Genomic DNA, 25,829 nt, shown 5'->3' on the forward strand with positions numbered 1-25,829 from the left:
CGAGACACCGCGCCACTCACCCCGCGTCACTTCGGAAGCCCCGAAAAGGGGTTTCCATGTGAGTAGGGGGGGGGCGCTCTTGGTGTGAGCTGAATCCCACGTTCCCAGGCTTCCTCCGCCTGGGATTTTTGAAGGGTCTCCGCCTTCGCCGCGGCGGCAAGACCCGATTTTGGCGGAGTGGGTTCCTCTGAGTCAGAGGAATTCCGCCATTGCCGATGGCGCTAACCTGGAAGTCTCCAGTGAGCACTCAGGGCTGATTTCCTTCAGAATGGAGAGGTTTGATCTTCTTTTGCAGTCCATGGGACTCTCAAGAGTCTCCTCCAGCACCATAATTCAAAAGCATCAATTCTTCGGTGATCAGCCTTCTTTATGGTCCAGCTCTCACTTCCATACATCACTACTGGGAAAACCATAGCTTTAACTATACGGACCTTTGTTGGCAAGGTGATGTCTCTACTTTTTAAGATGCTGTCTAGGTTTGTCATTGCTTTTCTCCCAAGAAGCAGGCGTCTTTTAATTTTAATTTTAATCTTTTTAATTTTAATGTCACTGCTGTCACCATCTGCAGTGATCATGGAGCCCAAGAAAGTAAAATCTCTCACTGCCTCCATTTCTTCCCCTTCTATTTGCCAGGAGGTGATGGGACCAGTGGCCATGATCTTCATTTTTGTATAATAATGAATAATAATAGCTTAAAGGTCCCAGGCCCTAAGGAAGCCAGACTATCCTCCACCAGGGCCAGGGCTTTTTCAGTGATGGCTCCGACCTGGTGGAATGCTCTGTCCCACGGGACTAGGGCCCTGCAGGACTTGATCTCCTTCCGCAGGGCCTGTAAGACAGAGCTATTCTGCCTGGCCTTCAATTTGAATTAGCCTGATCCTCTATTCCCTTTTCCCTTTGCTCTTCTATGAAGAAACCCTTTCTGGGACCCCACATTTAAATTCTTCCCTTGCTGGCCCTAGTAGGACCAACTTGGCCAGTTAGCCCTGGTGATCATTTGATGTCTACAGACTGGGTTGTTTTTGTTTTTGTTTTCCAAAATGACCCCTGCATTTTTGAATTTTATTGATATTGATGCTGCATTTTATGATGCGTTTAATGCTGTTTTATGCTGTTTCTAAGTTGCATTTTAATCAGTGTTTTATATTTGCTGTTAGCCACCCTGAGCCTGGTTTTTAAAATGGGAAGGGTGGGGTATAATTTTTTAAAATATTATTATTATTATTTAATCCTCCTCTGCCCTTAATCACACGCGAATTAGGATTTTTATCAATATGATATATTTATTTATACTCTGCCTTTTTCCCTTGACAGGACTCAAGGCAATTACAGATAAGAAAAAACAAAAACGTTAAAAAATGTTAACAGTTGAGCATTAAGAGAATTAAAATGTTACACACCTATAAAATCTGTTTAAAACATACAAATGATGACAATAAAAACAGCACGGCACCAGCCCTGTCATTCAAAGCAGCCACTTCCCAAAAATCTGTTGGAACAAGGTCCTTCACCTGCCAGTGGAAGGACAGCAAGGAAGGAGCCAGTCCAGCTTCTCCATAGAGGGAATTGAAGAGTCTGGAAGCAGCCACCACCGAGAAGGCCCTTTTCCATGTCTCTGCCAAGTGGGATTGTGAGGGTGTTGGGATCTTTATCACATTTTGACCACATGTGTCTGAAAGACAAGCCCCATTGAATGTTGAGGATTTGCTTCTAAGTAAACAGGCTGCACTTATAACAACAACCACCTCTCAAGTACTTGCAGTTGTATTATAAATGAATATTTTTATTTATCATTATTATTATTTAGCATTACATGACATTTTCAGAAGATCAATTTAAAATAGTTTCATTTACCGAAAGCAGTTTTTTTTGTAACCAGCTGTTGTCAAAACACATGCAAAATGTGAAGTTCCATTGAATTCCACACCATTAATCCAAGTGTCTACAAATCCTGAAGAATTATACAAAATCCCACAATTCAGGTCATTTACATATATAGACAAGGGTAGCGGGTGGAGCTGTGGTGTGGTCTAAACCACTGAGCCTCTTGGGCTTGCCAATCGGAAGGTGAGTGAGCTCCCGTTGGTCTGTGCCAGCTTCTGCCAACCTAGCAGTTCGAAAGCACACCAGTGCAAGTAGATCAATAGGTACCACTGCGGTGGGAAGGTAAACAGCGTTTCCATGCGCTCTGGTTTCTGTCACGGTGTTCTGTTGCACCAGAAGCGGTTTAGTCAGGGAAGGAGCTCCTGTGCTTCTCCTGTGGATCCTGCCACCTGAGGTGGTTGCCTCACTTTGCCTCATGGGTGGACCGGCTTCTCCCACTGGTGCTAGCCTGCCTGCAGGGGAAAAACCGAGCCACTCTTGAATATCCACTAGACCCCAGTGTTCCCAATTTCGCTGAGGGGCAATCCTGCTATGTTGACATATTAAGCCAATCTACTGATTTGTGATGTGTAACGAATGTGATGTTATTGTTGATTTTATGCTGTTTGCTACTGCAAAAATATGTTGGTTAACATGCCCCAGGACTCTCCTCAGACAGACCTGGATAGGGGAATGCAGGAAGTTCCCTGTATATACTCTTAGCATTGATTAGAGTGTCTTCAGAAGATTTGTATCCAGTGACCTACCTGCTAGAAAGTACAGTGGTACCTCGCAAGACGAATGCCTCGTAAGACGAAAAACTCGCAAAATGTTATGTACTAAGTTGAATAGGATCCAAACTGCAGCAGTCTGATTGGTCCTAGAACAATAGGATCCAAACTGCAGCAGTCTGATGGGTCCTAGAACAATGCAGCAGTATGATTGGTTGGCAGGAACCACCCAATCATGCTCCAGATATAAGTGAATCCACAACCTGATTGGCTTACAGTAGAATTCCAGAATTAGCCAATCATGTGCAGCCCATTGTGTAAATAATGTATATAAAGCAGATACTTTGAGGGGACTTTCATTCATTCCTCCTCACCACTATGAGCTGAATAAAGAGCATGAAATCACTTTGCGACTCTGAGTATATTTCACAAAACGAAAGGGTTTTTCGTTTTTTGAGTTGCTTCGCAAGACAGATTTCCCTATGGGCTTGCTTCGCAAGACGAAAACGTCTTGCAAGTTTGTTTCCTTTGTCTTGCAAGTTTGTTTCCTTTTTCTTAAAACCGTGCATTCACTTCGAGGAGCAACTCATAGCATGCAGTGTGGTAGCCTTTTTTGAGGTTTTTGAAGACTTTGGTGATTTTTGAAGCTTTTCCAAAGTCCGTGCTTCCCAAGATGAAAAAATCGCAAGACAAAAAACTCGCGGAACGAATTAATTTCATCTTGCGAGGCACCACTGTATTGTTTGCTGACCTCTTAATCAGTCAGGTAGACAAAATGGCTGTGGATCAAAGCCAGGCTTACCAAATACTGCAATATATCTCCCGGTGCGCTCTTTTTCCCCTTCTTTTTTTAGATACAGCATTTCCGAATGGACAGTTCATATATGCATTAGGAAGCAAGCCAGGCAAATTACATACAAGCACAAATAATATTTATGCTATGTTAAGAGTTCTCAATCAGGCATGTTTGGATCACATCATTGCTTTGTGGCAAACATCCTATCAAAAGTACAAATCTATACATATATTATTTTAACTAATTGGGATGCGGGTGGCGCTGTGGTCTAAACCACTGAGCCTAAGACTTGCCGATCAGAAGGTCAGCGGTTCGAATCCCCGCAATGGGTTGAGCTCCCATTGCTTGGTCCCTGCTCCTGCCAACCTAGCAGTTCAAAAGCATGTGAAAGTGCAAGTAGATAAATAGGTACCACTCCGGCGGGAAGGTAAACAGTGTTTCCGTTCACTGCTCTGGTTTCACCAGAAGCGGCTTAGTCATGCTGGCCATATGACCCAGAAGCTGTACACCGGGTCCCTCGGCCAGTAAAGCGAGATGAGCGCCACAACCCCAGAGTCGTTTGCTACTGGACCAAATGGTCAGGGATCCCTTTACCTTTAACTAGCTAATTAATGTATATACCACTAAATACCCAGATGGCTCCTAAGCGGTTTACAAAAACATAAAAGCAATGGCACAGCATCGTTAAAATACAGAATAATAACAAAATACACCATAATAATAATACATGATTAAACAAACAAAATTAAACTTCTGTGATTAAAATATGCAATAAAACATTCCCATTAAAAGGAACATAGCAATTAAAGCAGGAAAGTTGGGTCAGGAGACTGAGCAAATGCTTGTGTAAACGAGTGCACCTTCAAAACTATTGCAGTTCTATGCAGATGGGGGCTCTTGTATCTCAGCAGACAAACATCAATGAAAAAAGCTCCTGTTACTAAAAGCTGATAAGGTAAAAAGAAAAAGAAAAAGGTAAAGGACCCCTGGATGGTCAAAGGTGATTATGGGGTTACAGCGCTCATCTCGCTTTCAGGCCGAGGGATCCAGCGTTTGTCCACAGACAGCTTTCTGGGTCATGTGGCCAGCATGACTAAACCACTTCTGGCACAATGGGATGAAGTAACAGACATGAGGTAGGAATTGATAATGCAGGTGAGCTGCACACAAGCTGCCGGCCAGCTCTGTGGAGCCTCCTTTTATTGACACAAATATGCAAACCCAGGCAGATACATTTTGGGCTGTGACCTTTACACAATAAAGCGAGATGAGCGCCGCAACCCCAGAGTCGGCCACAACTGGACCTAATGGTCAGGGGTCTCTTTTCCTTTTTAAAGTCCTTCCTGGGCATAGCTGTCAACTTTTCCCTTTTCTTGCGAGAAATCCTATTCGGAATAAGGGAATTTCCCTTTTAAAAAGGGGAAAGTTGACAGCTATGTTACTGGGCAATGAAAGGGAGGTGCCACCAAATTCACCCACCCAGGTCTCAGTTATGCAAGCCAGCTTCCTCACCTGCAATTAAATCGTGGGTTTGGTTGGTCGTATTATGTACTGACCTGGCATTGAGCACCAACACCAGCAGGCTTGCAGCCTCTGTAGCCACCAGTCACTTGCAAATTTGGATCAGTAGAGAGAATGGCCTGCAGCTACCACCCCACCCCCACCCCCCCCACCCCGGTTTTTCTGATCCCTGCCATTCACCATGTTGCAACTTCCCCTCCCAGAAATAACTTGCAACATGATACCAATACCCCCACACCACGCTCATCCTACACTTATACCACAAATGTCCAGTTATCAGAGCATGTAATCTTAGGAACAGCTGAACCAAACTGCTACCACAGTAAACTATTTCCCCCTCTCATTGAGGGGCTGAGATGCAAACACTCCCCACACGCTCTGTTAATCTCTTAGGAGTGACCTCTCTGTCAAAAACTCCCAGAATTTTCTTACTTCCTCCCTGCAGCTTACCTCTTTCTTACGTCTCCTTTGCCAGTCTCCCTTTCATTATTTCTCCATCCTTCCCATCTTAACATTATTTAAATTACTCATGGAACAGTGGTAGCTTTATGCCTGTCCTAATGTTAATCAGTTAATGGGAAGCTTTATGAAATGTAATTTTCTACTCTTTAATCAAACTGGGTTTCCATTACCGTTATTGAGCCATAATTTTCAGGAATGTATATGTGCCTCTGATACTAAGATATGGCAAACTGCTGCCAACATTCCTTTGACTCTGGTTATCTGCTATATTTATTCTTTCCACTGTTGCAGATGCATGCAGTTACAGCAGCAGAAGTCTCCTTCGTATTCAAAATAAACTCTGGATCTTGTAATCCCCTGGCTTCCCATTGAAGAAGCCAATTAGGATCCAGTTTGGATTTCACGTAGTTTTGCAAGAATTAATGCATTTTACAGCCCACAGTGAGTGAGTAAATCTAGCCAAGGACAGAGTGGTGTGGGAGTATCACTACAAGCTACAACCTTACAAGTTTTAAATAATATTTTAGATTGCATTCACAGAACACTGTCAAATACAGACAAAGCAAAAAAGGAGAACTATATGGGGCTATGTGCTCTGAAATGAAACCCTGCCTGGTCATTCAAAGTATGCAGAGGTCAGTTACTCAGCACTGGGGTGTAAATATTTGGAGATTGGTAAATATTTGGAGGCAAATGTTGTAATGGTTAAAAGAGCTGAGGTGTGAAGGTGTAAACCAAAGCAAACAGGAATAAAGTGGGAAGGGAAGAAATAATTTGGCCAGAGATTCAAAAGGCAAAGAAGCCCCCAACTGCCAGAGGGATAGTTTATGGATTCAAATGCACTGCCCATCATATTTCAGCAAAAAGTCTTTCTCAGGGGCATCTAATAACAGTAAATTAAGAATACAACACAGTGTGAAAGCAACAAGGGCAGCAGACATTAGAGACCAAGAGGCCACTCACACTGCTCACTGGCTAAAAGTTAATTCTGTTTGAAAAGGTGGTTCCTTGTTTTATTCAGTTCCTATTTTGATTGGAAGGAACTCAGCACATCATCCAGACTGACCCCCTCAAAACTTGTAACAATAGTTTTGGACTTCGTTTTAGAAAATAATATAAATGGTTATTATGGTATAACTGCATAAAAATAATTGAAATATTGTTTCCGACTTATAAACTGGCATTCATTTGGTCACCAGCGGGGAACAGGATAGGGGAAATTCATAGTGACTATTATACACGCATGTAGGCAGGCTTACAAAAGTGTTGTGGGATAGCAATTATCATGGGCATTTGCAAGGCTGTGCTATTATTTATTGCAAAGCGGTTCGCCACTTCTCAGTCGTACCTCTGATTTGCTAAACATGAAAGACCAAAATCCTCATGTGATCCAAGGTGCCATTATTTGAGCAACACCTGGAAAATGTGTACTATTGAGCAACACTTCCTCCCAAGTGGGGAGGGGCGTGCCATATGCCCAAACATTTTTCGCTTGAAATTTATATTGTTTGAAAGGCTAAATCGCTCCTCTATTATACAGGGTTCCAGCTAGGCATTAGATCCACTTACCCACCCTGCTTTTCCGTGCGCTGCTCTGGTTCGCCATGCTGGTCACATGACCCGGAAGCTGTACGCCGGCTCCCTCGGCCAATAAAGCGAGATGAGCGCCGCAACCCCAGAGTCGTCTGCGACTGGACCTAACGCTCAGGGGTCCCTTTACCTTTACCCACCCCGCTGACCAATTTTCTTGTTCTTTCTGTAACATGGGACAGGTAAAACTTCCTTTGAAGTTGACGTTTTGTGCACATTTACTACAGCATGTGTTCAATGAACTCGGAAACTATTTCCGAGAAAATTTGCATGAGGTGGGTGCGTGGGTGTACTGGTTGGCCACTATGCCACCCAATCCTACATGTGTATAGTGGGAATAAGTTGTACAGAGGTCACTGCAGTAGATTGCCCACATAGATGCGCATGGGACTGCAACCGTCCACGATGCTGGTAAGAACTTGACAATGTGGCAGCCGTGAATTTTCCATTGGGACTTCTGTTGGAATCCATTGACTGCTGAACAATTGCAGACAAAAGTGATGCATGGACATTAACCTTCACATCCTCCAGTCTTGGGGGGGGGGTGTTTTTCCTGCACACCTGAGTTCCTTATTGTGGAAAATCCAGCCCGCCTCCAAAATAAATAAAGCGCTTTTTGCTTAAAAAGACCGTTGGCATTTTTATTTTTAAAATGTTAAATTCTCAAACACGTGCAACCTTCTCTCTTTTTCTAAACAACATTCATTTCCAGGGTAGCTCAGTTGGTTGTGGGTTCGAGTAAAAGACCCCTTCATTGCAGGGGGCTAGACTAGATGACCCTCAGGGTCCCTTCCAACGCCACAATTCTATGCTGGGCAATATATCAATATATCGTCCAGCACCGGTTTGAAGTTCATATCATGATAACTGATTCATAATATTTGAGCTGGCAATATATTGCGCATCACAGTGTGTGTAAGGGCTAGGCGATATCTGGGTTTCAACATCGCAGTAACTCAGCAGCTAAACACTGCAATGTTATCACCAGTTAAATATTGCAATCTATGACAATGTCTGAAATAAGGATGGAACTGTACAGAGGCGAACAGGACAACGTCCTGGCAACTGCAACTACTTGGGGGTCTAAAATGGATAAATGACAATATTATCAATCATCACACACTCAGTTTCATCAGCAGGCAAGCCAAAATGCATCGAAACAGGACTTTGGTTTTGGGCTTGGCTACCAAATGGTAAGGGATGTGGGTGGCACTGTGGGTTAAACCACAGAGCTTAGGACTTGCCGATCAGAAGGTCGGCGGTTCGAATCCCCGCGACGGGGTGAGCTCCCGTTGCTCGGTCCCTGATCCTGCCAACCTAGCAGTTCGAAAGCACGTCAAGGTGCAAGTAGATAAATAGGTACCGCTCCGGCGGGAAGGTAAACAGAGTTTCCGTGCGCTGTTCTGGTTCACCAGAAGCAACTTAGTCATGTTGGCCACATGACTCGGAAGCAATACGCCGGCTCCCTCGGCCAATAAAGCGAGATGAGTCACGACTGGACCTAATGGTCAGGGGTCCCTTTACCAAAGGCACCTTTACCAAATGGTGGTGTTCAGGACAATCCAAAGGACAGCGATAAGTCATAGTGAACACAAATAATCTGGGACTGCCAGGCAGAAGCTTGCTAGGATGCAGAAGCAGTAGTGGCAGAAACAGCTTGCCATAACCGCAGTACGTGTTGGCAGTAGCAGCAACAACCTGCAAGGCCTGGTGATGGTGGCCTGTGAGTCCTCGTGGCAGGTGGCAGCCTGCGAGGCTGTAATGGCACCCTTCAAGGTGTTGCGGTGGCGATGGTAAAGGACCCCCCATTCAAAGGCGACTATGGAATGTGGTGTTCCATCTTGCTGCAGGCTGAGGGAGCCGGCATTTGCCCACAGACAGCTTTCCAGGTCATGTGCCCAGAAAGACTAAACCAGTTCTGGCACAACGGAACACCATGGCGGAAGCCAGAGCGCACCCAAAGCCATTTACCTTCCCGCTGCAGCGGTACCTATTTATCTACTTGCACGGGCGTGCTTTCGAACTGCTAGGTTGGCAGGAGCTGGGACAGAACAACGGGAGCTCACTCTGTTGCGGGGATTTGAACTGCCAACCTTCCAATCAGCAAGCCCAAGAGGCTCAGTGGTTTAGACCACAGCACCACCCGCTCCCTTATATTGTCCTGAATACCACCAATTGGTAAAGGTAAAGGGACCCCTGACCATTAGGTCCAGTCGTGACACTCTGGGGTTGTGGCGCTTGTCTTGCTTTACTGGCCGAGGGAGCCGGCGTATTGCTCATGTGGCCAACATGACTAAGCTGCTTCTGGCGAACCAGGCAGTGCACGGAAATGCCGTTTACCTTCCCACCGGAGCGGTACCTATTTATCTACTTGCACCTTGACGTGCTTTCGAACTGCTAGGTTGGCAGGAGCTGGGACTGAGCAACGGGAGCTCACCCCGTCGCGGGGATTCGAACCGCTGACCTTCTGATCAGCAAGTCCTAGGCTCTGTGGTTTGACCCACAGCGCCACCCGCGTCCCATCCACCAATTGGTAGCCAAGCCCCAAACCCACAGTCTCATTTGGCTGCATTTTTGCTTGCCTGCTGCTGAGAGTGTCTCTCCCCTGCGCTATTAAAGTGATGGGATCATTTGCTGCCAGAAGTTGCCCAGCAGCTTCCGAGGAGGCAGAAAAGGCCGAGATCCAGGGAGCGCATCACCAAGCCGTAGGCAACCTCGGCGCGCGGAGGCGTTGGAGGAGGGGTGCTGCTGGGAACCCAAGCGGGGTGGGCAGGATCCTGGCTCGCCCTGGACGTCTCCGCCCGGTCACTGTCGAAGCGGGACGCTGCGCCAGACAAACTCACTCTCTCCCGGGTTTAATCCGGCGCGGCTGCATCCTTTTTTCGCTCCTTCTTCTCCGGGGGCGGGCAAGCGGCTTGGCGTCTCCGCCGGGGAATGCGCAGCATCCCGCCCGCGTGGTCTCGTCTCTCGGGGGCGGAGGACGATCCCTTCGCCGAGAGGGGAGGGCCATGATCAACGGGCTCGCCTTCTCCTTGCGCGCGGCTTCCTTGTGTTGTGGATCGGGCGCAGCAGGGAAGCTTAGCCGGCATGCCAGGCGCAATTGGAAATTGAGGGCTCCCCGTGTTTCTTTTATTTTCTAGCTAGCGAGGGAAGGCTGTGTGTGTGTGTGTGTGTGTGTGTGTGTTTGTTTGTGTGTGTGGCACGACAAGGCGATCGCAGCACGCGGAGATATTTTTTCCCCGATGGCTTCCGGCGCCAGCCAAAACCCCCAGCCCCGGACTTGCAACGGGGCTCCGGGAGCGCGTCCTGCGCGCAGCGCGTCGGAGGAAAGCGACCCGGACCTGCAGGTGAAAATGTGTAAGAAGATCGCCCAGCTCACCAAGGTAAAATAAATACAATACAATACGGGGTGGGTGGCAGTGGCGTAGCGTGGGGGGTGCAGGGGGGCCCGGCCGCACCGGGCGCAACATCTGGGGGTTAGGGTTAGGGGGCGCAAATTACTTGCCTAGCCCCAGGTCCCCGGGTGCTGACAACCCACGCTACGCCACTGGTGGGTGGGTGTTGAGGGTCGCTGGCAGCTGCTACTGCAGGCAAGGAGAAGTTTACGCGTCCTTCCCATCTCCCAAGGAAGGGAAACGCCTAGAAACTTTCGTTTCCGTCGGTGGAGCGCGAGACTCTTCATCGCAGGGTCGTGGGTTCGAGAGACAGAGAGGGATCCTTGCATGGCAGCGGGTTGGACTAGATGACCCCAGGGGTACCTCCTCAACTCTCTCCAAGAGTCTTGTGATTTCCCCCTTGGGATGGAACAGATCGGGCCGTCTTGGACGCCTGACCGCTTCCATCCTCTCTAGTCTAGCGATTTAAAACAATGGGGGGAAAACAGCAGCCAGCGCTGGTTGCAGGTTGCATGATGAAATTAGCCCTGCTTTTAACGACGTGGTGGAGTCGATCTCCAACAAACCGCCAGGGAAGTTTTGCTCTCTCTTTTTTTGCAGTGCTAATATTGGATGTTGCCTGCAAACCTGTAGCTGTCGTGGAGAGAACGGAGAGCTTGTCCTTTCAGTGGGGGATAAGGGCGCAAATGAGGAAATAGAATGTTTAATAGAAATACAGTGGTACCTCGGGTTAAGAACTTAATTCGTTCCAGAGGTCCGTTCTTAACCTGAAGCACCACTTTAGCTAATGGGGCCTCCTGCTGCTGTTTCGCCCCCGGAGCCTGATTTCTGTTCTCATCCTGAAGCAAAGTACTGTACTTAATCCGAGGTAATATTTCTCAGTTAGCGGAGTCTGTAACCTGAAGCGTATGTAACCTGAGGTACCACTGTACTGGAATGCTGCTCAGCTGCGTCTTGTACAGTGGTACCTTGGGTTACATACGCTTCAGGTTACAGACTCTGCTAACCCAGAAATAGTACCTCAGGTTAAGTACTTTGCTTCAAGATGAGAACAGAAATCATGCAGCGGCGGCACAGCGGCAGCGGGAGGCCCCATTAGCTAAAGTGGTGCTTCAGGTTAAGAACAGTTTCAGGTTAAGAACAGACCTCTAGAACGAATTAAGTTCTTAACCCGAGGTACCACTGTATTCTGTTCCAGGGTGAAGCAACGTAGTAGGTTTTCAAGGTGGCCACAGGGCCGGCCCACCCAAGGGGCCCGGTGAGGTGACCGCTTCAGGCGGCAGGACCCCTAGGGGCAGCAGATCCCAACATCAGTCTTTCTTGTCCACTCATGCATAATGTAGAGATTTACTCATCCCTTTCTCCCTGGCAAGGAGGGGGCACCATTTTGGGGGTTGTTGCCTCAAGTGCCCAAATGTCTTGGACCGGCCCTGGTGGCAGATGATAGCAGCGAACTTTCTCAGAGGCTTGGTGAGGGCAGCAGGACAGGCAGAGTGATGCAGCTGTATCTTCTTATTGGCCCAATGCTTGCAGCCTAACACATCAAGAAGTGAATCTTTCGGTGGTGGAGAAGAAAACTTGAGAATTGAAAATAGCAGGGTTTTCTTTTGGTGTTTCGGTTTCATTCCGATTTTGCACAATAGATTCTGAGCAGGATTCTGAGCAGTGAGATCTTGTCATCTCCACAGCAACAGTTCTGGTTCTTGGTGGAGAGGAGTTGGTCCTGGGCATAGATACCACTAAATACATAAATTGCCTCACCCTATGTGAATAAAGTATGCTATTTTAGCACAGGGATTTGGGAGTGTCCTGAAGGAGATGCTACCATTTTAATATGTTGCACTTCTTGCAAGACATTTGTGAACTGAAAATAGTCATTTAGTTTTTTTACTGGACATTTAGTTAATATAGTATATTATAGTGGATAGCCTTCCTCTCTCCCATCATTTTATTTGTTTCCTAGCTCAATGCAAAGTATAATTAATATATCAGTTGTAAAAAAAAAATTGTGTTTTCTATTTTTTTTTTTTTGCACTGCCCCTCAAATTTATCTACTTTCCCAAAAAAAATTTTTAAAAAAATGCTTAGCCTTGCTGTTTCTGCTTAGGATAATATTGCTTGATTATAGTCCATGCTAATTAACTTAATAGATCTGGTTTGTGGATGGTAGTTTCTGCCTGAATATGGAACTGAACAAGATCAGCACATTTCAAATATTTTGTCAGCCTATCCTTTAATTCTATGCTTACTTGTGGGTTCTAACTCCCGTAAGTGAAATTCAACTGCTCAGTGAACCAGACTAAAGGATACATTTACCATTTGAGATCCCCTTGGGCTTCTTGCATTTTAATAGAAATAGCATTTGTGAGGATGAATATCAAGATTTCAGCATGAAGGAAGAGTGGTTTGACCTTTTCATCCCATACCATCTCCTCTCCAAAAATTCCACATGGGTGCCATTGAAACCTTGTCTCTTCATCTCAGTAGAAAATAAAATATACCTGTCAATTAATTCAGCCATGGATACACAATCTTGCTAACAGCAACCTTGTAGCATGCAAGTGTTTTTATATACCACATAGCTCTGACCTCCCTACTGAATACAGTCGTACCTTGGAAGTCGAACGGAATCCGTTCCAGAAGTCCGCTCGACTTCCAAAACATTCGGAAACCAAAGAGCAGCTTCTAATTGGCTGCAGGAAGCTCCTACAGCCAATCAGAAGCCACGGAAGCCCTGTCGGCTTCCAAAAATAGTTCACAAACCGGAACAGTCACTTCCGGGTTTGCGGCATTCAGGAGCCAAAACATTCGAGAACTAAGCTGTTTGAAAACCAAGGTACGACTGTACTCATTTTGGTCTGGGTGTGCTAGAAATGGGACTAAAAACAATTGTTACATTTTTGTAGCCATTTTGATGTTCATACTACTTAGTTACTTTTCCCCACACCCTAAGAACCATATCCCATACTCTGCAATTGATGGGACATAGGAAGGTTTTCAGTTATGTTACACAACATTTAATTACACACAACATATAATTTAGCTGCTTGTGATCAGTTTTAAAAGGAGCTTTTTACTATTGATGGTCTGTAGGTAGTACGTGACCTGTAATTTCCACACAAGCAACTCTATTCTTAAGTTTAGATTTTGTCATGAATATGCAAAAGTGAAAACAACAACCCTATTTAGATGCTTACGGCTCAGGGATATGAACATCGCATACTTCTGCGATCTGCTGCTTGTGATTTCCACTCATGCCTTAATAATGACAAACCATGTGTTTTGTGCATGGATAATACACAGTACGTAGAAATGTATACACGAGTGAGTTTTTATACATTTTCAGAAAACCAAGTATGTATTTTGTAATAGTTCCATCTATATGCATGGATGCACAAACTTCACACATGAATAAACCTTGATTCTACAGGAAACATGAGCTAAAAGGCCAAATACACGGTTAGTTAAAGTTTATAGGTCTGTAAAGAACACATTACCGTTCTAAGGGAAGCAGCTGGACATGGCGCTTTAAAACACAGATCTATAAAGTGCCTAGAAAGTGTGGCCTTTTACCCACCATTCAGCCCTTTCACCACATGCTGTGGTTAAACTAAAGGTAAAGGGACACGGGTGGTGCTGTGGGTTAAACCACAGAGCCTAGGACTTGCCGATCAGAAGGTTGGCGGTTCAAATCCCCGCGACAGGGTGAGCTCCCATTGCTCGGTCCCTGCTCCTGCCCACCTAGCAGTTCGAAAGCACATCAAAGTGCAAGTAGATAAATAGGTACCGCTCCGGTGGGAAGGTAAATGGCATTTCCGTGTGCTGCTCTGGTTCACCAGAAGCAGCTTAGTCATGCTGGCCACATGAGCCAGAAGCTGTACGCCGGCTCCCTCGGCCAATAAAGCAAGTTGAGAGCCCCAACCCCAGAGTCAGCCACGACTGGACCTAATGGTCAGGGGTCCCTTTAGCTTTAAAAGTAAAGGACCCCTGACAGTTAAGTCCAGTCACAAATGACTCTGGGGTTGCGGCACTCATCTCGCTTTACTGGCCAAGGGAGCCGACGTTTGTCCACAGATAGCTTTTCTGGGTCATGTGGCCAGCATGACTAAGCTGCTTCTGACGAAACCAGAGTAGTGCATGGAAACGCCATTTACCTTCCCACCAGAGCGGTACCTATTTATCTACTTGCACTTTGATGTGCTTTCGAACTGCTAGGTTGGCAGGAGCTGGGACCATGCAATGGGAGCTCACGCCGTCGCGGGGATTCGAACCGCCAACCTTCCCATCGGCAAGCACTAGGTTAAACTAGGAAGCCTCTAATTAACCACAGTTTCATGTTTCATCTGAACTGGGAATGTATGGCTATCAGCTTCAGAACAAGCCAGGCTACCAAGGCACAGTATGAAAACAACTTCAGACCCTATTTGGGATTAAAACTGGAGACCATAGTTCCCTGGTTTGGAGGCAGCAAGACGTACCAGTAAGCAGACATGGCTGGCAAGGTTCAAGCAAACACGTCATTCAAACTCCTCCAAGGCCCTTGTCAATATCACTCACAACAAGTGACACTTGTGCCGTGTACTTAGACGCACTGTGCTCACTCATGGCACAACCCAGGTCAGAATGAATATGAGCGATAACTACTGGGTTCTTTTTGTTGCCAGCACCATTAAGTAAGTGCAGTAATTCATATTTTTATTGCATAAAAAACAAACAAGCCTCCAACTGTTTACAAGAAGATAAAACAAGAAAAATTAACAGCCGCACAGAAGTTAAAATACTAAAACAGGTTAAAATCAGGACATCTTTTCAGCCAGAACTCACCAGAACTCAGTTCTGGCACCTCTCAGGTGGGTTCCAATGCCATTCTAAGAGAACATGGCAGACATTCATTGTGAGTTTGGGCACTTCTTTTTCTAGAAAAATATCACTGGTGGGACAGGCCAGTTGTGTTGTGGGAGAGGCATCTGGTTGGCCACTGTAGGAAATAAAATGGTGGACTAGTAGGCCTTGGTCTGATCCAGAAGGATTCGTGTCTTCTTAAAGTTAAAAATGAGTAAAGCATACAATAAAACAAACACAATAGATCATAAACAGAATTTAAAAAACATTTGGCAAAGATAAAATAGATTAAAGGTAGCAGAGATTAAAATGCCTGGTTTTCACCTGGTGCCAAAATGGCGCCTGGCTAGGCACCTGCAAAGCCTCTCCTGGGAAGGCATTAGGTAGCCAGGGTGCCACCACTGAAAAGTCCATTTCCCTAGTAGCTACCCAGCAGGAGGAACACAGAACAAGAGGAATCGTCACATTTCAAGTAAACATTTTGACCAAGCAGACACTCTCAATGAAACCTTAAAGGTAAAGGGACCCCTGACCATTAGGTCCAGTCGTGGCCGACTCTGAGGTTGCGGCGCTCATCTCACTTTATTGGCCGAGGGAGCTGGTGTACAGCTTCTGGGTCATGTGGCCAGCATGACTAAGCTGCTTCTAGCGAACCAGAGCAGCACACGGAAACACCGTTTACCTTCCCGCCAAAGTGGTACCTATTTATCTACTTTCACTTTGATGTGCTTTCGAACTGCTAGGTTGGCAGGAGCTGGGACCGAGCAAAGGGAGCTCACCCCGTCGCAGGAATTAGAACCACCGATCGGCAAGTCCTAGGCTCTGTGGTTTAACCCACAGCGCCACCCGCATCCCAATGAAACTTTAAGCAATGCATTTGGGAGGGAAACTTCCTGCTTCCCTGATACTCGATGGCCTGGATACCTGCTGAGAGAGATCCCCAAAAGGAAGGCAATGTGTCCTTCTATGTTGGTTGTGCAGAACTGTGATGTACTTCATAGGATATGCAACCCTTCCCTTTGTAAAAACCCCACCTGCTAGGCATTTTGCTAGGATATCTGTAAAGGCCTTTGAGATTCCATGGGAGGAAGGCTGTAATCGAAAATGTCACACAGGATCAGTGACAGCTATTAATAACTACCAATGGGATATTTTAAAGGATGTCAGATTGGCCGGGTGAAGTATTAATTTCATTATAAACCTGCATCCTGGTGCCTCGTTCACCAGACTATAAGGCGAGTTTGGAAGCAGATAGCCTAACTCAATGCTTCCATCAGGATGAGTGTGTGTATAAATTTAGCTAAAATCACATTTTTTGTTATGGAGGGACAAAATCTTGGCACTGAAGGCAGAGTAGGGTTGAGACAGGTAGGGCACCCTTGCCCTGATCATAGCTGTCAACTTTTCCCTTTTCTTGCAAGGAATCCTATTCGGAATAAGGGAATTTCCCTTAAAAAAAGGAAAACATTGACAGCTATGGCCCTGATCCAAATTAGAGCCTTCTTCACGACCACAGCTGCTTTAAAGGGAACAGCAGTAGCAACCACACATAGAAAGGCAGTCACATCTGAAACAGCAATGCCATGCCCACCACAATTTATTCTAGAGTAATCAAAACTCTTCGTTGCAGCATTTTTTTAGCCTTCACCTTGCTGAGATTTCCCATGTGATAACATTTCTTTGTCAACATGGTGCTGGTGCAAAACGAAGTATAGAAAGCATAATTCCTGGATGCCAAGATCCAAGTTTTGGGCAAGTACTCTTTGGTGAGAGAACTCCAGCAGAAATTTAAAACCCATAAAATATGCATCAAAGCAAAGCATGGAAATATAGGCTGTTAGACCTTTAGAAGATGCCCTTCCAAGCTCCTTCCAAAGTTTCCTTTCTCCCCCAGAATACGAAAATACCACACATTTGGTAAGTTAAAAGATGGTTTACTTACAAACACTCCAAAGGTCAGGTTTATGTGCTTTTCCATACATTAGTCAGAAAGGTTGCACAGGCAGTAAAATGTAGCTTAGTTGAAAAGTATGGATGCTGAACTGCCCTGAAACAGTAAGTCCCAGGCTCAGGCAAGGAGACTATTGTACAGTGGGTGAGACTAACAGAATCCCTCTTCTGTCTCTTTGGCCATCCTCAAGTGCAAATATCAAAAGCCAGCAAACTACTAAGCAGGGCACCTGGGAAGAGAGTAGGAAATGTGTAAAATAAGCCAGTGTGGTGTAGTGGTTAAGAGCAGGGGACTCATAATCTGGTGAACTGGGTTCGATTCCCCGCTCCTCCACATGCAGCTGCTGGGTGACCTTGGGCCAGTCACACTTCTCTGAAGTCTCTCAGCCTCACTCACCTCACAGAGTGTTTGTTGTGGGGGAGGGAGGGAAAGGAGAATTTTAGCCGCTTTGAGACTCCTTAGGGTAGTGATAAAACAGGATATCAAATCCAAACTCTTCCTCCTCCTCCTCCTCCTCCTCCTCCTCCTCCTCCTCCTCCTCCTCCTCTTCTTCTTCTTTGTCTTCGTCTTCGTCTTCTTCTTCACCAGAGCTCCCTGCCCATAATACAGTGGTACCTCAGGTTACAGATGCTTCAGGTTACAGACTCCGCTAATCCAGAAATAGTACCTCGGGTACTATTTGCTTCAGGATGAGAACAGAAATCGTGCGGCGGCAGCAGAAGGCCCCATTAGCTAAAGTGGTGCTTCAGGTTAAGAACAGTTTCAGGTTAAGAACAGACCTCTGGAACGAATTAAGTTCTTAACCCGAGGTACCACTGTACCTAGTGGCACTTCCAGGCAGGTGTGTTTTGGGAGACAGGTGCTCCTCATGCTTGCAGCTTTATTAATTAATTTGCAGTATCTCAATCCCCACCCCAATTTAGATCTCCTTTTCCTTGTCTGCTTTTCCTATACCTCCATCTGCCCAAGACTCATTCAGTAGAACTGTGCCACCTTCTGTGAACAACCATCTGTCCAACTGCCAAAACACATAACAGTTGTCAGCAAGCAAGGAAAGCTAAAACTTCTAAAGGAAACACACAGACACACACCCTGCAATTTTCAGGAATAAGCTGGTTAACACGTAAAGCTATCAGTGCAGTAGTACAATATAATCAATAGTGGAAATTGGGGCTGGGCAATAGCCCGTTTTCAGCTTCAAGATATACTACCAGCTAAATATCTTGCTATATCATGATATATATCTATGATGGCGGAGGGCCTTGCTAGGCAGCAGAAGGTCCCACAGAAGCACTGACCAGGATATTCCTGGATGTTCTTCAATCTGTGGGAATTTTAACCTACTCCAGGGCAGATTTCAGGACCAGGGCAACTCCAAGAAATTACAATGGTACCTCTGGTTGTGAACGGGATCCGTTCCGGAGGCCCATTCGCAACAGGAAAAAAGCGCAACCTGAAGCGCTGTATCTGCTCAGGTTCACGGCGCGATTTGGCACTTGTGCGCATGCGTGAGTGGCGAAGCATCTCAAAGTGCAAGTAGATAAATAGGTACCGCTCCGGTGGAAAAGTAAACGGCGTTTCCGTGCTCTGCTCTGGTTCGCCAGAAGCGGCTTAGTTATGCTGGCCACATGACCCGGAAGCTGTACGCTGGCTCCCTCGGCCAATAAAGTGAGATGAGTGCCGCAACCCCAGAGTCGGCCACGACTGGACGTAATGGTCAGGGGCCCCTTTACCTTTACCTTTTACCACTGTATTCTGAAGGCAGGCTTTAATCTTGTGGTTACAGTTTCATTTGTAGAGAAAAGAAGTCTGAGCCGGGCCTCAGACTTTCTACCTTGTGACTTCCATCCTCTGTAAGCCTGAGCCACGTGCTGCTGGCTAAGAGCCAGCAGAGAGGAGGATGGCAAAAGAAGAAGATGGCTGTGTGACTAGCCCTTTTATAGGGTTTGCCAGGGTCACGCCCATCTACCTGGCCACACACAGGGGGCAGATGCTCCAGAGCAGGAATGAAAGTCCTCCATGTCTGGAACAACATTCCCCTGTGTGTCCACTCTGGGCAACAGGAAATGTTGTATTTGGCTGCTTCAGTGATGATACATCCCACACCATCCCAGTCCAATAACACATATGTCATCACAGTAGTGGCTGTGAGGTACCACAGGTGGGGTGCCATTGTTCTCCTAGCTTCCCAGCACAGCAGGTCACTGGTGCTTCTGGGGAGGGAAAGAAGAAGGGTGGTTGACCCAATGCAGAACATGGTGGGTGGCGCAGAGGGTTAAACCCGACACTACAAGTCCAAGACAAGACACCTTCCATGCATTCACACGTTTCATGCCACACCTGTTTTGACCCTGAGTAAATACCGTATTTTTTGCTCTATAGGATGCACCCGACCATAGGACGCATCTTGTTTTAGAGGGGGAGAACAAGAAAAAAAATTCTCCCCCTCTTTGCTCAGCGCCCCTTCAGCGAAGCGGCAGGAGAAACGGAGCCCCTTCCATTTCTCCTCCCGCTTGGCTGAAGGGGCGCTGCGCAGCTCTCCCTCTCTGCTGAAGCCGGGAGAGTCTTGTTCTCCCGGCTTCAGCAAAAGGAACCCTTCAGGCGGCTATCGCTGAAGCCTCCGGAGTGCGGAGGGAGCGCTCCCTCTGCGCTTCGAAGGCTTCACGTTGCTATTGCTGAAGCCAAGGAGCCTGCATTTGCTCCATAGGACGCACACACATTTCCCCTTAATTTTTGGAGGGGGAAAAGTGCGTCCTATAGAGCGAAAAATACAGTAGCAGAGGAAAGTGGCTGAAAACGGAGAAAAAGACACAGAGCAGGCAGAGATTCGAGAGAAGACAAGTGTGCTGGCAATATCAATGCACAGACAGGGCCTAGCAGCAGAAGTCTCTGCGCTTGCAGCTGTTTCGAAGGAGGAGCAGACAAATAAGGGAGCTAATGAAGCTTGAAGCAGCAGGCTGTGTGTTTCCTAGATGAACTGAATCTCAAAAGCAAGTTATCTTTGCCTTTCTCCTGAGCTCTGAATTTCCGGATTCTTTGGAATACATAATTTATGGACCCATTAGAGAAACCAGTACATGGATAATGAGATTATCGGGTTTTATTGTGGTTAGAGGAAGTTGTGTGTCAAACTTTGCATGCTGCACTTGAAAAGCTAACCGAAAGCTTGGCACCCCAATTTGGCAAAGTGCACCGAGGACCACAGATCACGACTAATCTCCTTTGCATAACACTTGGTGAGTTTAGGTCATAAACATAGAAAACCAAGCCGCGCATAATTTGCATTTTTGATTTTCCCTTTGGTCTAGAATAATCGCGAAAATGTCAAGTTCTTCCATTTGTTGTGCAAATCCATCTTTTAAGTATCCATGCCCTTACATCCTAAGCCTATTTATTTGAAAACACAATTTGTTTATCTCACTGAATGTTATTTCCAGGTCCATCAGTATCATAGCTGTCAACGTTTCCCCTTTTTTAAGGGAAATTCCCTTATTCCGAATAGGATTCCTCGCAAGAAAAGGGAAAAGTTGATAGCTATGGTCAGTATAATGCAGGATTGCCTTCTAAGGCCACAATTCTTTCCACACATTGGCTGCGTACACAACACTGGCTTAAAATGCAACTAGGTCATTATTTTTTCCAATTCAGATCAAAGCTTGTTTGGGAGAAAACTCATCAAGACGCAGTATTTAATAATGTGTGCCTGAAAGCAGCAATCTAAATTTGCCAATATGTGATTGAATCTCACCCAAAAAAGACAGTCCAGAAGTACGCCAAGTTTTATTAAGAAATTTAAATGCCACTTCATAATGTTTAGCTGAGAGCAGTTCACAGTGTAAATTAAAACAGTAAGATATACAACAGAACAATAAAAACAATAATCAATTAACACTATTGAAAGAGCACTGTAAAAACTTCATTTCCAGTGCTTGAAATTAGTTACAGTTTCTCTAATTAATGATTGTTCTGTATTGTTAACTGTCCTGATTCCTTGGAATGGGATTACTTATTCTTTAGAACAAAAATAATGCAAAATATTTCAGTTGCCTCTTTTATGGAGGTAATTCTAATCAGCCATTTCCTCTTCAAACTGAACTTTCAGTGAAGTTAACATGTCCATCTCCCAAACCTTAAATTTCCACATATTTATTTTGCTGGTGTGTAGGACAACAAATGATTATCAATACATGTTTAGTTCATCATACAAAAAAGGTTTGAGAGCTTCCCTAAGAATTCTTTTGTTCTGACTTAAAGGACGAGTAAAAATAAATAGGAAATCATCTGGTATTTGTTCTCTTCTAGGATCCTCCAAAAGTGCTTTCACATCATTTACTATATTGTAGTATATTGATCTTTCAAAAGCCTCCTGCAATTACACTTAGAGCCTTCAGTTACCCTTATAAATCAGGTTTATGGTATCCGATACATTTCTGCTTTGCTTTGTGGACCACTTTTGTTCAGTTAATTATACAGGAAATAGAGAATTAAATTAGTAAAGTTTGCGATCCTTTCTGCAGGTATTTTGTCATTTCAGTTTTGAGCACAAGAACACTAAAAGCTGAAGTGTCACCAAGATATGTGAGATAGAATCTTCTTTTAGAAAGGTCAGCAGAGAGGCTTCCGTTTTTGTACTCTTAAGACTAGGGTTGCCATATGCTCGGAATTTCTTGGACACATCCGGAATACTGCTGTCTCTACCTTGGAGATCTTCCTTTCCCTGCCTCTAACATCAGCCATAAGGGACACGCGTGGCGCTGTGGGTTAAACCACAGAGCCTAGGACTTGCTGATCAGAAGGTTGGTGGTTCGAATCCCCGGGACAGGGTGAGCTCCCATTGTTCAGTCCCTTCTCCTGCCCACCTAGCAGTTCGAAAGCACATCAAAGTGCCAGTAGATAAATAGGTACCACTGCGGCAGGAAGGTAAACAGCATTTCCGTGTGCTGCTCTGGTTGCCAGAAGCAGCTTAGTCATGCTGGCCACATGACCCGAAAGCTGTCTGTGGACAAACGCCGGCTCCCTCGACCAATAAAGCAAGGTGAGCCCCGCAACCCCAGAGTCAGTCACGACTGGACCTAATGGTCAGGGGTCCCTTTACCTTTACCTTTAACATCAGCCATTCATCAGCTTCCTGTGAGTATCCTCATTAATGGTTTCTTCATACAACAAGAGGCAGAAAGGAAAGGCAGTGTTGGACTAGATTGGCTCATGTTCAAATCCCCACTCAACTATAATGCACTCTGAGTGACAGGATGACGAGAGCGCCTGCGCCTTTACTTGTATAGAAAAGATGCATATAATTCCTTCGTCTACACAACCTATTTCAGGGTAGAACACAATCCTCTTTTTTCATCTGACCTCCCCATGGGTGTCTATGGCATACCTCCGTCACAAAGGTTGATGAGAGGCTCAACAAAAAGGATAGCACAGCTTTCCAAACTGTGTGTAGTGACATGTTAGTGTGTTGGCTGCAGTGTTTAGGTGTGTTGTGTGAATGATGCCTGCGCTCCTTCCGGGGCTGGGAAGGGGTTAGTTTAACCTCCGGTTTGGTAGTAAAACTGTATTACTGTGTCGCGAAATGATGCACGTCTAAAAAGTGTGTCGCCAACAACGAAAAGTTTGGAAAGCTCTGATGTACCGTATGCCACCATTGGCCCCTTGGAAGAAAGGTGGGTAAGTACAATTTATAAATTAACCTAAGCAAAACCTTCCTTTTTAAAAACAAAAAGCAAAAGCATTTTTATTTGATTTTACAAATATAAGTTTCTAACAATCCAAATGCATATCCATATATAGAGATTGCTGCTCTGAATCTCTCGACTTCGCCCCAACCCTTCCATGGGTCCTGTTGTCATCATTTACAACTGCATATTGTTCCATAATCTACTTCAGGCATTCCCAAACTCAGCCCTCCAGATGTTTTGGGACTACAACTCCCATCATCTCTAGCTAACAGGACCAGTGGTCAGGGATGATGAGAACTGTTTTCCCAAAACATCTGGAGGGCCGAGTTTGAGGATGCCTGATCTATATTTTGCATCCATCCATATTATCTATAGTATTTGTTACATTACAAGTGAGATTAAAATCCTGCTCATGTTTACATCTGCTTGCAGTGGACTCAAATAATTTTTTTAAAATTCCCATTCTTTTTTGTCTTCTTGGTTTCTGAGCTTTCCAGCCAGCTTTGCCATTTTGGCATAGTCCCATCAGTTTAGCTTGCCATTCCTCTCTGTTAGGGACTCTCTTATTCTTTCCATCTCTGGGCTAGCTAAGCAAACCTTCCTGATATCACTGGTAAAATCTGCTTCCACTTCCAGCCATATTGACTTCACTATCCCTTAAATGGGCAGTCCACTGTGGTTTAGTGCATGGGTAGGCAAACTAAGGCCCGGGGGCCAAATCTGGCCCAATTGCCTTCTAAATCCGGCCCACAGACGGTCCGGGAATAAGTGCGTTTTTACATGAGTAGAATGTGTCCTTTTATTTAAAATGCCTTTCTGGGTTATTTGTGGGGCCTGCCTGGTGTTTTTACATGAGCAGAATGTGTGCTTTCATTTAAAATGCATCTCTGGGTTATTTGTGGGGCATAGGAATTAGTTCATTCCCCCCCCAAAAAAAAAATATAGTCCAGCCCTCAACAAGTTCTGAGGGACAGTGGACCGCCCCCCTGCTGAAAAAGTTTGCTGACCCCTGGTTTAGTGCATCTATATATTTCACAGGACAGACAATCTGTTGCCCTACTTTTCATTCCTTTTGTGATTATCCCCTTGTGTGACCAGTAGAACAATGTAGGAAGTAAAACCTGAGCTTTGTGCATCTCAGGAATGCCAGACCATGTAATCTTAGATAAGTGGGGTGAAAAAAAGAAAGAAAGAAAAATCCAGTAATGGCTAAAAAAAGAGAAAAAGTGAAATTAGGTTGTTGTTTTTAACTAGAGTATGTCATTTTTATAAAAGGACACAACCCCCCCCCCAAGCTGGCATCTGAGCTCCAGTCTCTCCAACTATATTTAAAGAACAATCCAGGCACCAGCAACAGAAAACTCAAGACAACAGTTACATTTTGGAAGGCTGAAAATGTTTTACTGCATCTCTTCCTGCTGTGTATACAGATCCAGAACAAGCAGGTAAAACATATGGAATCTGCAGAAGTTTTAAGATTATTGTAATGGTTTCTAAGCGGTTGCTCGTGCATAAGCAGGCACCTATCTCCCTGGCTGGGTGCAAACACCTGCCTGGGCTGCCAAAGTGAACTTTATCTGTCCGGACCGCCGCTCACCCGTGACTGACTCAGTTGCTGGCAGAATCCGTGAGTGGGCGTTTCTTAAACTTCTTCCAGCAAAGAAGCCCTTTGACGCCTAGTCTCCGCCTACCCTCTCTGCGCGAACGCCTTCTGCGCAGGGAGGGCGTGGGCAATGGAGGACCCCTACTCTCCCCGCTGGTCCCTGGCAAGGAGTCATGGGACCGCCTCGCCACTTCCCCCATCTGCCCCCCTTCTCCACTGGTGCTACGCTGATTCTCATCCCCAGAAGATGGGCTGCTTCTCCCGATCCCTGGACGCTCTCTGGAATCCCTTTGGCTTTTGCACTCTCCCTCCAGTACTGATGGCAGTTCCCTGACAATTATTTATAAAGCTTTAATGTGAATTTGTGTAATTGCTGCCAAGCTAGTAAATGAACACCAACCACTGTAGACTATGATTATGGACTGCGCCTTTAAGAGCAGTCTGGGCATGTAGGCAGATATTCAGTAGATGAAGCTTTCCTCATTGACTCATCTCGAGGTCAAGAAAATCCACGTGGTTGCAGGTAGCAAGACCAGGAGGTTTGTGACTTCCAGGAGCTGAGCTACTTGATGTGGCCAGTGGGCTGCATTTGACATGGTGCATAATCAGAAGTTGTTCAGGTCAGATCGAAACCGAACCCGTTTCCCACCAGGTACAGTGGTATCTCAGGTTACAGACACTTCAGGTTACAGACTCCGCTAACCCAGAAATAGTACCTCTAGTTAAGAACTTTGCTTCAGGATGAGAACAGAAATCGCATGGCGGCGGCACAGCAGCAGCAGGAGGCCCCATTAGCTAAAGTGGTGCTTCAGGTTAAGAACAGTTTCAGGTTAAGAACGAACCTCTAGAACGAATTAAGTACTTAACCCAAGGTACCACTGTATTTATGCATTACAAATACGAGTATTTCCTTTTTTTTATATATATAATATTTTTATTAAATTTTCACATTTTATAAAGACAAACATACACACACAAAGACAAAGACAACACGTATAAAATTTCATAACCTTACTTTCCTAACCCCAGTTCTTGACCTCCCCCCACCCCCCCTCCATACATCCTAGTTCAATTACATTAACTCAGCAAATTCAAATCTCTCATCCATTACATATTATTACTATATCTATATATATATGTTTTTTTTTTTATAAAAAAGACCATTTACTTGGCCAGATTTTACTTATCCAATTTTCTTATAAAACATTAAAACCTTTTCTAAGGTCGTCTCGAGTTCCTTCCACGAATTTCCCTTTAATCTTAAAAATAGGTCATAATAGTCAAACACAAAAGTCATAAAGATTTAAAAACAAGTTCTCTTTCCCCCCCCCCCCAGCCCCGGTTTCTGTCCCTTCCAAATGTCCCCCCATCCATAACAACAGTTTTTAGCCTGG

General features: G+C 45.4%; 1 protein-coding gene and 1 long non-coding RNA gene across 4 annotated transcripts in view; both read left to right on the forward strand.

Moving 5' to 3' along the window:
* Window positions 1–9,481: 9,481 nt before the first annotated feature.
* Window positions 9,482–25,829, forward strand: part of LOC307224693 — a 146,624-nt gene continuing 130,276 nt past the window's right edge. The window contains exon 1 of the long non-coding RNA XR_013842689.1: window positions 9,482–10,159. This is a non-coding gene — a long non-coding RNA (uncharacterized lncRNA). The remainder of the gene's footprint in view (window positions 10,160–25,829) is intronic.
* FAM184B (family with sequence similarity 184 member B) overlaps window positions 10,166–25,829 on the forward strand; it is a 78,325-nt gene continuing 62,661 nt past the window's right edge. For all 3 annotated transcript variants that reach the window (XM_079991518.1, XM_079991519.1, XM_079991520.1), the window contains exon 1: window positions 10,166–10,346. In XM_079991518.1, the coding sequence (XP_079847644.1) occupies window positions 10,206–10,346 (141 nt within the window). In that variant the 5' untranslated portion in view covers window positions 10,166–10,205. The remainder of the gene's footprint in view (window positions 10,347–25,829) is intronic.

This window comes from Podarcis cretensis (assembly GCF_951804945.1).
Source record: "Podarcis cretensis genome assembly, chromosome: 9".
NCBI lineage: Eukaryota > Metazoa > Chordata > Lepidosauria > Squamata > Lacertidae > Podarcis > Podarcis cretensis.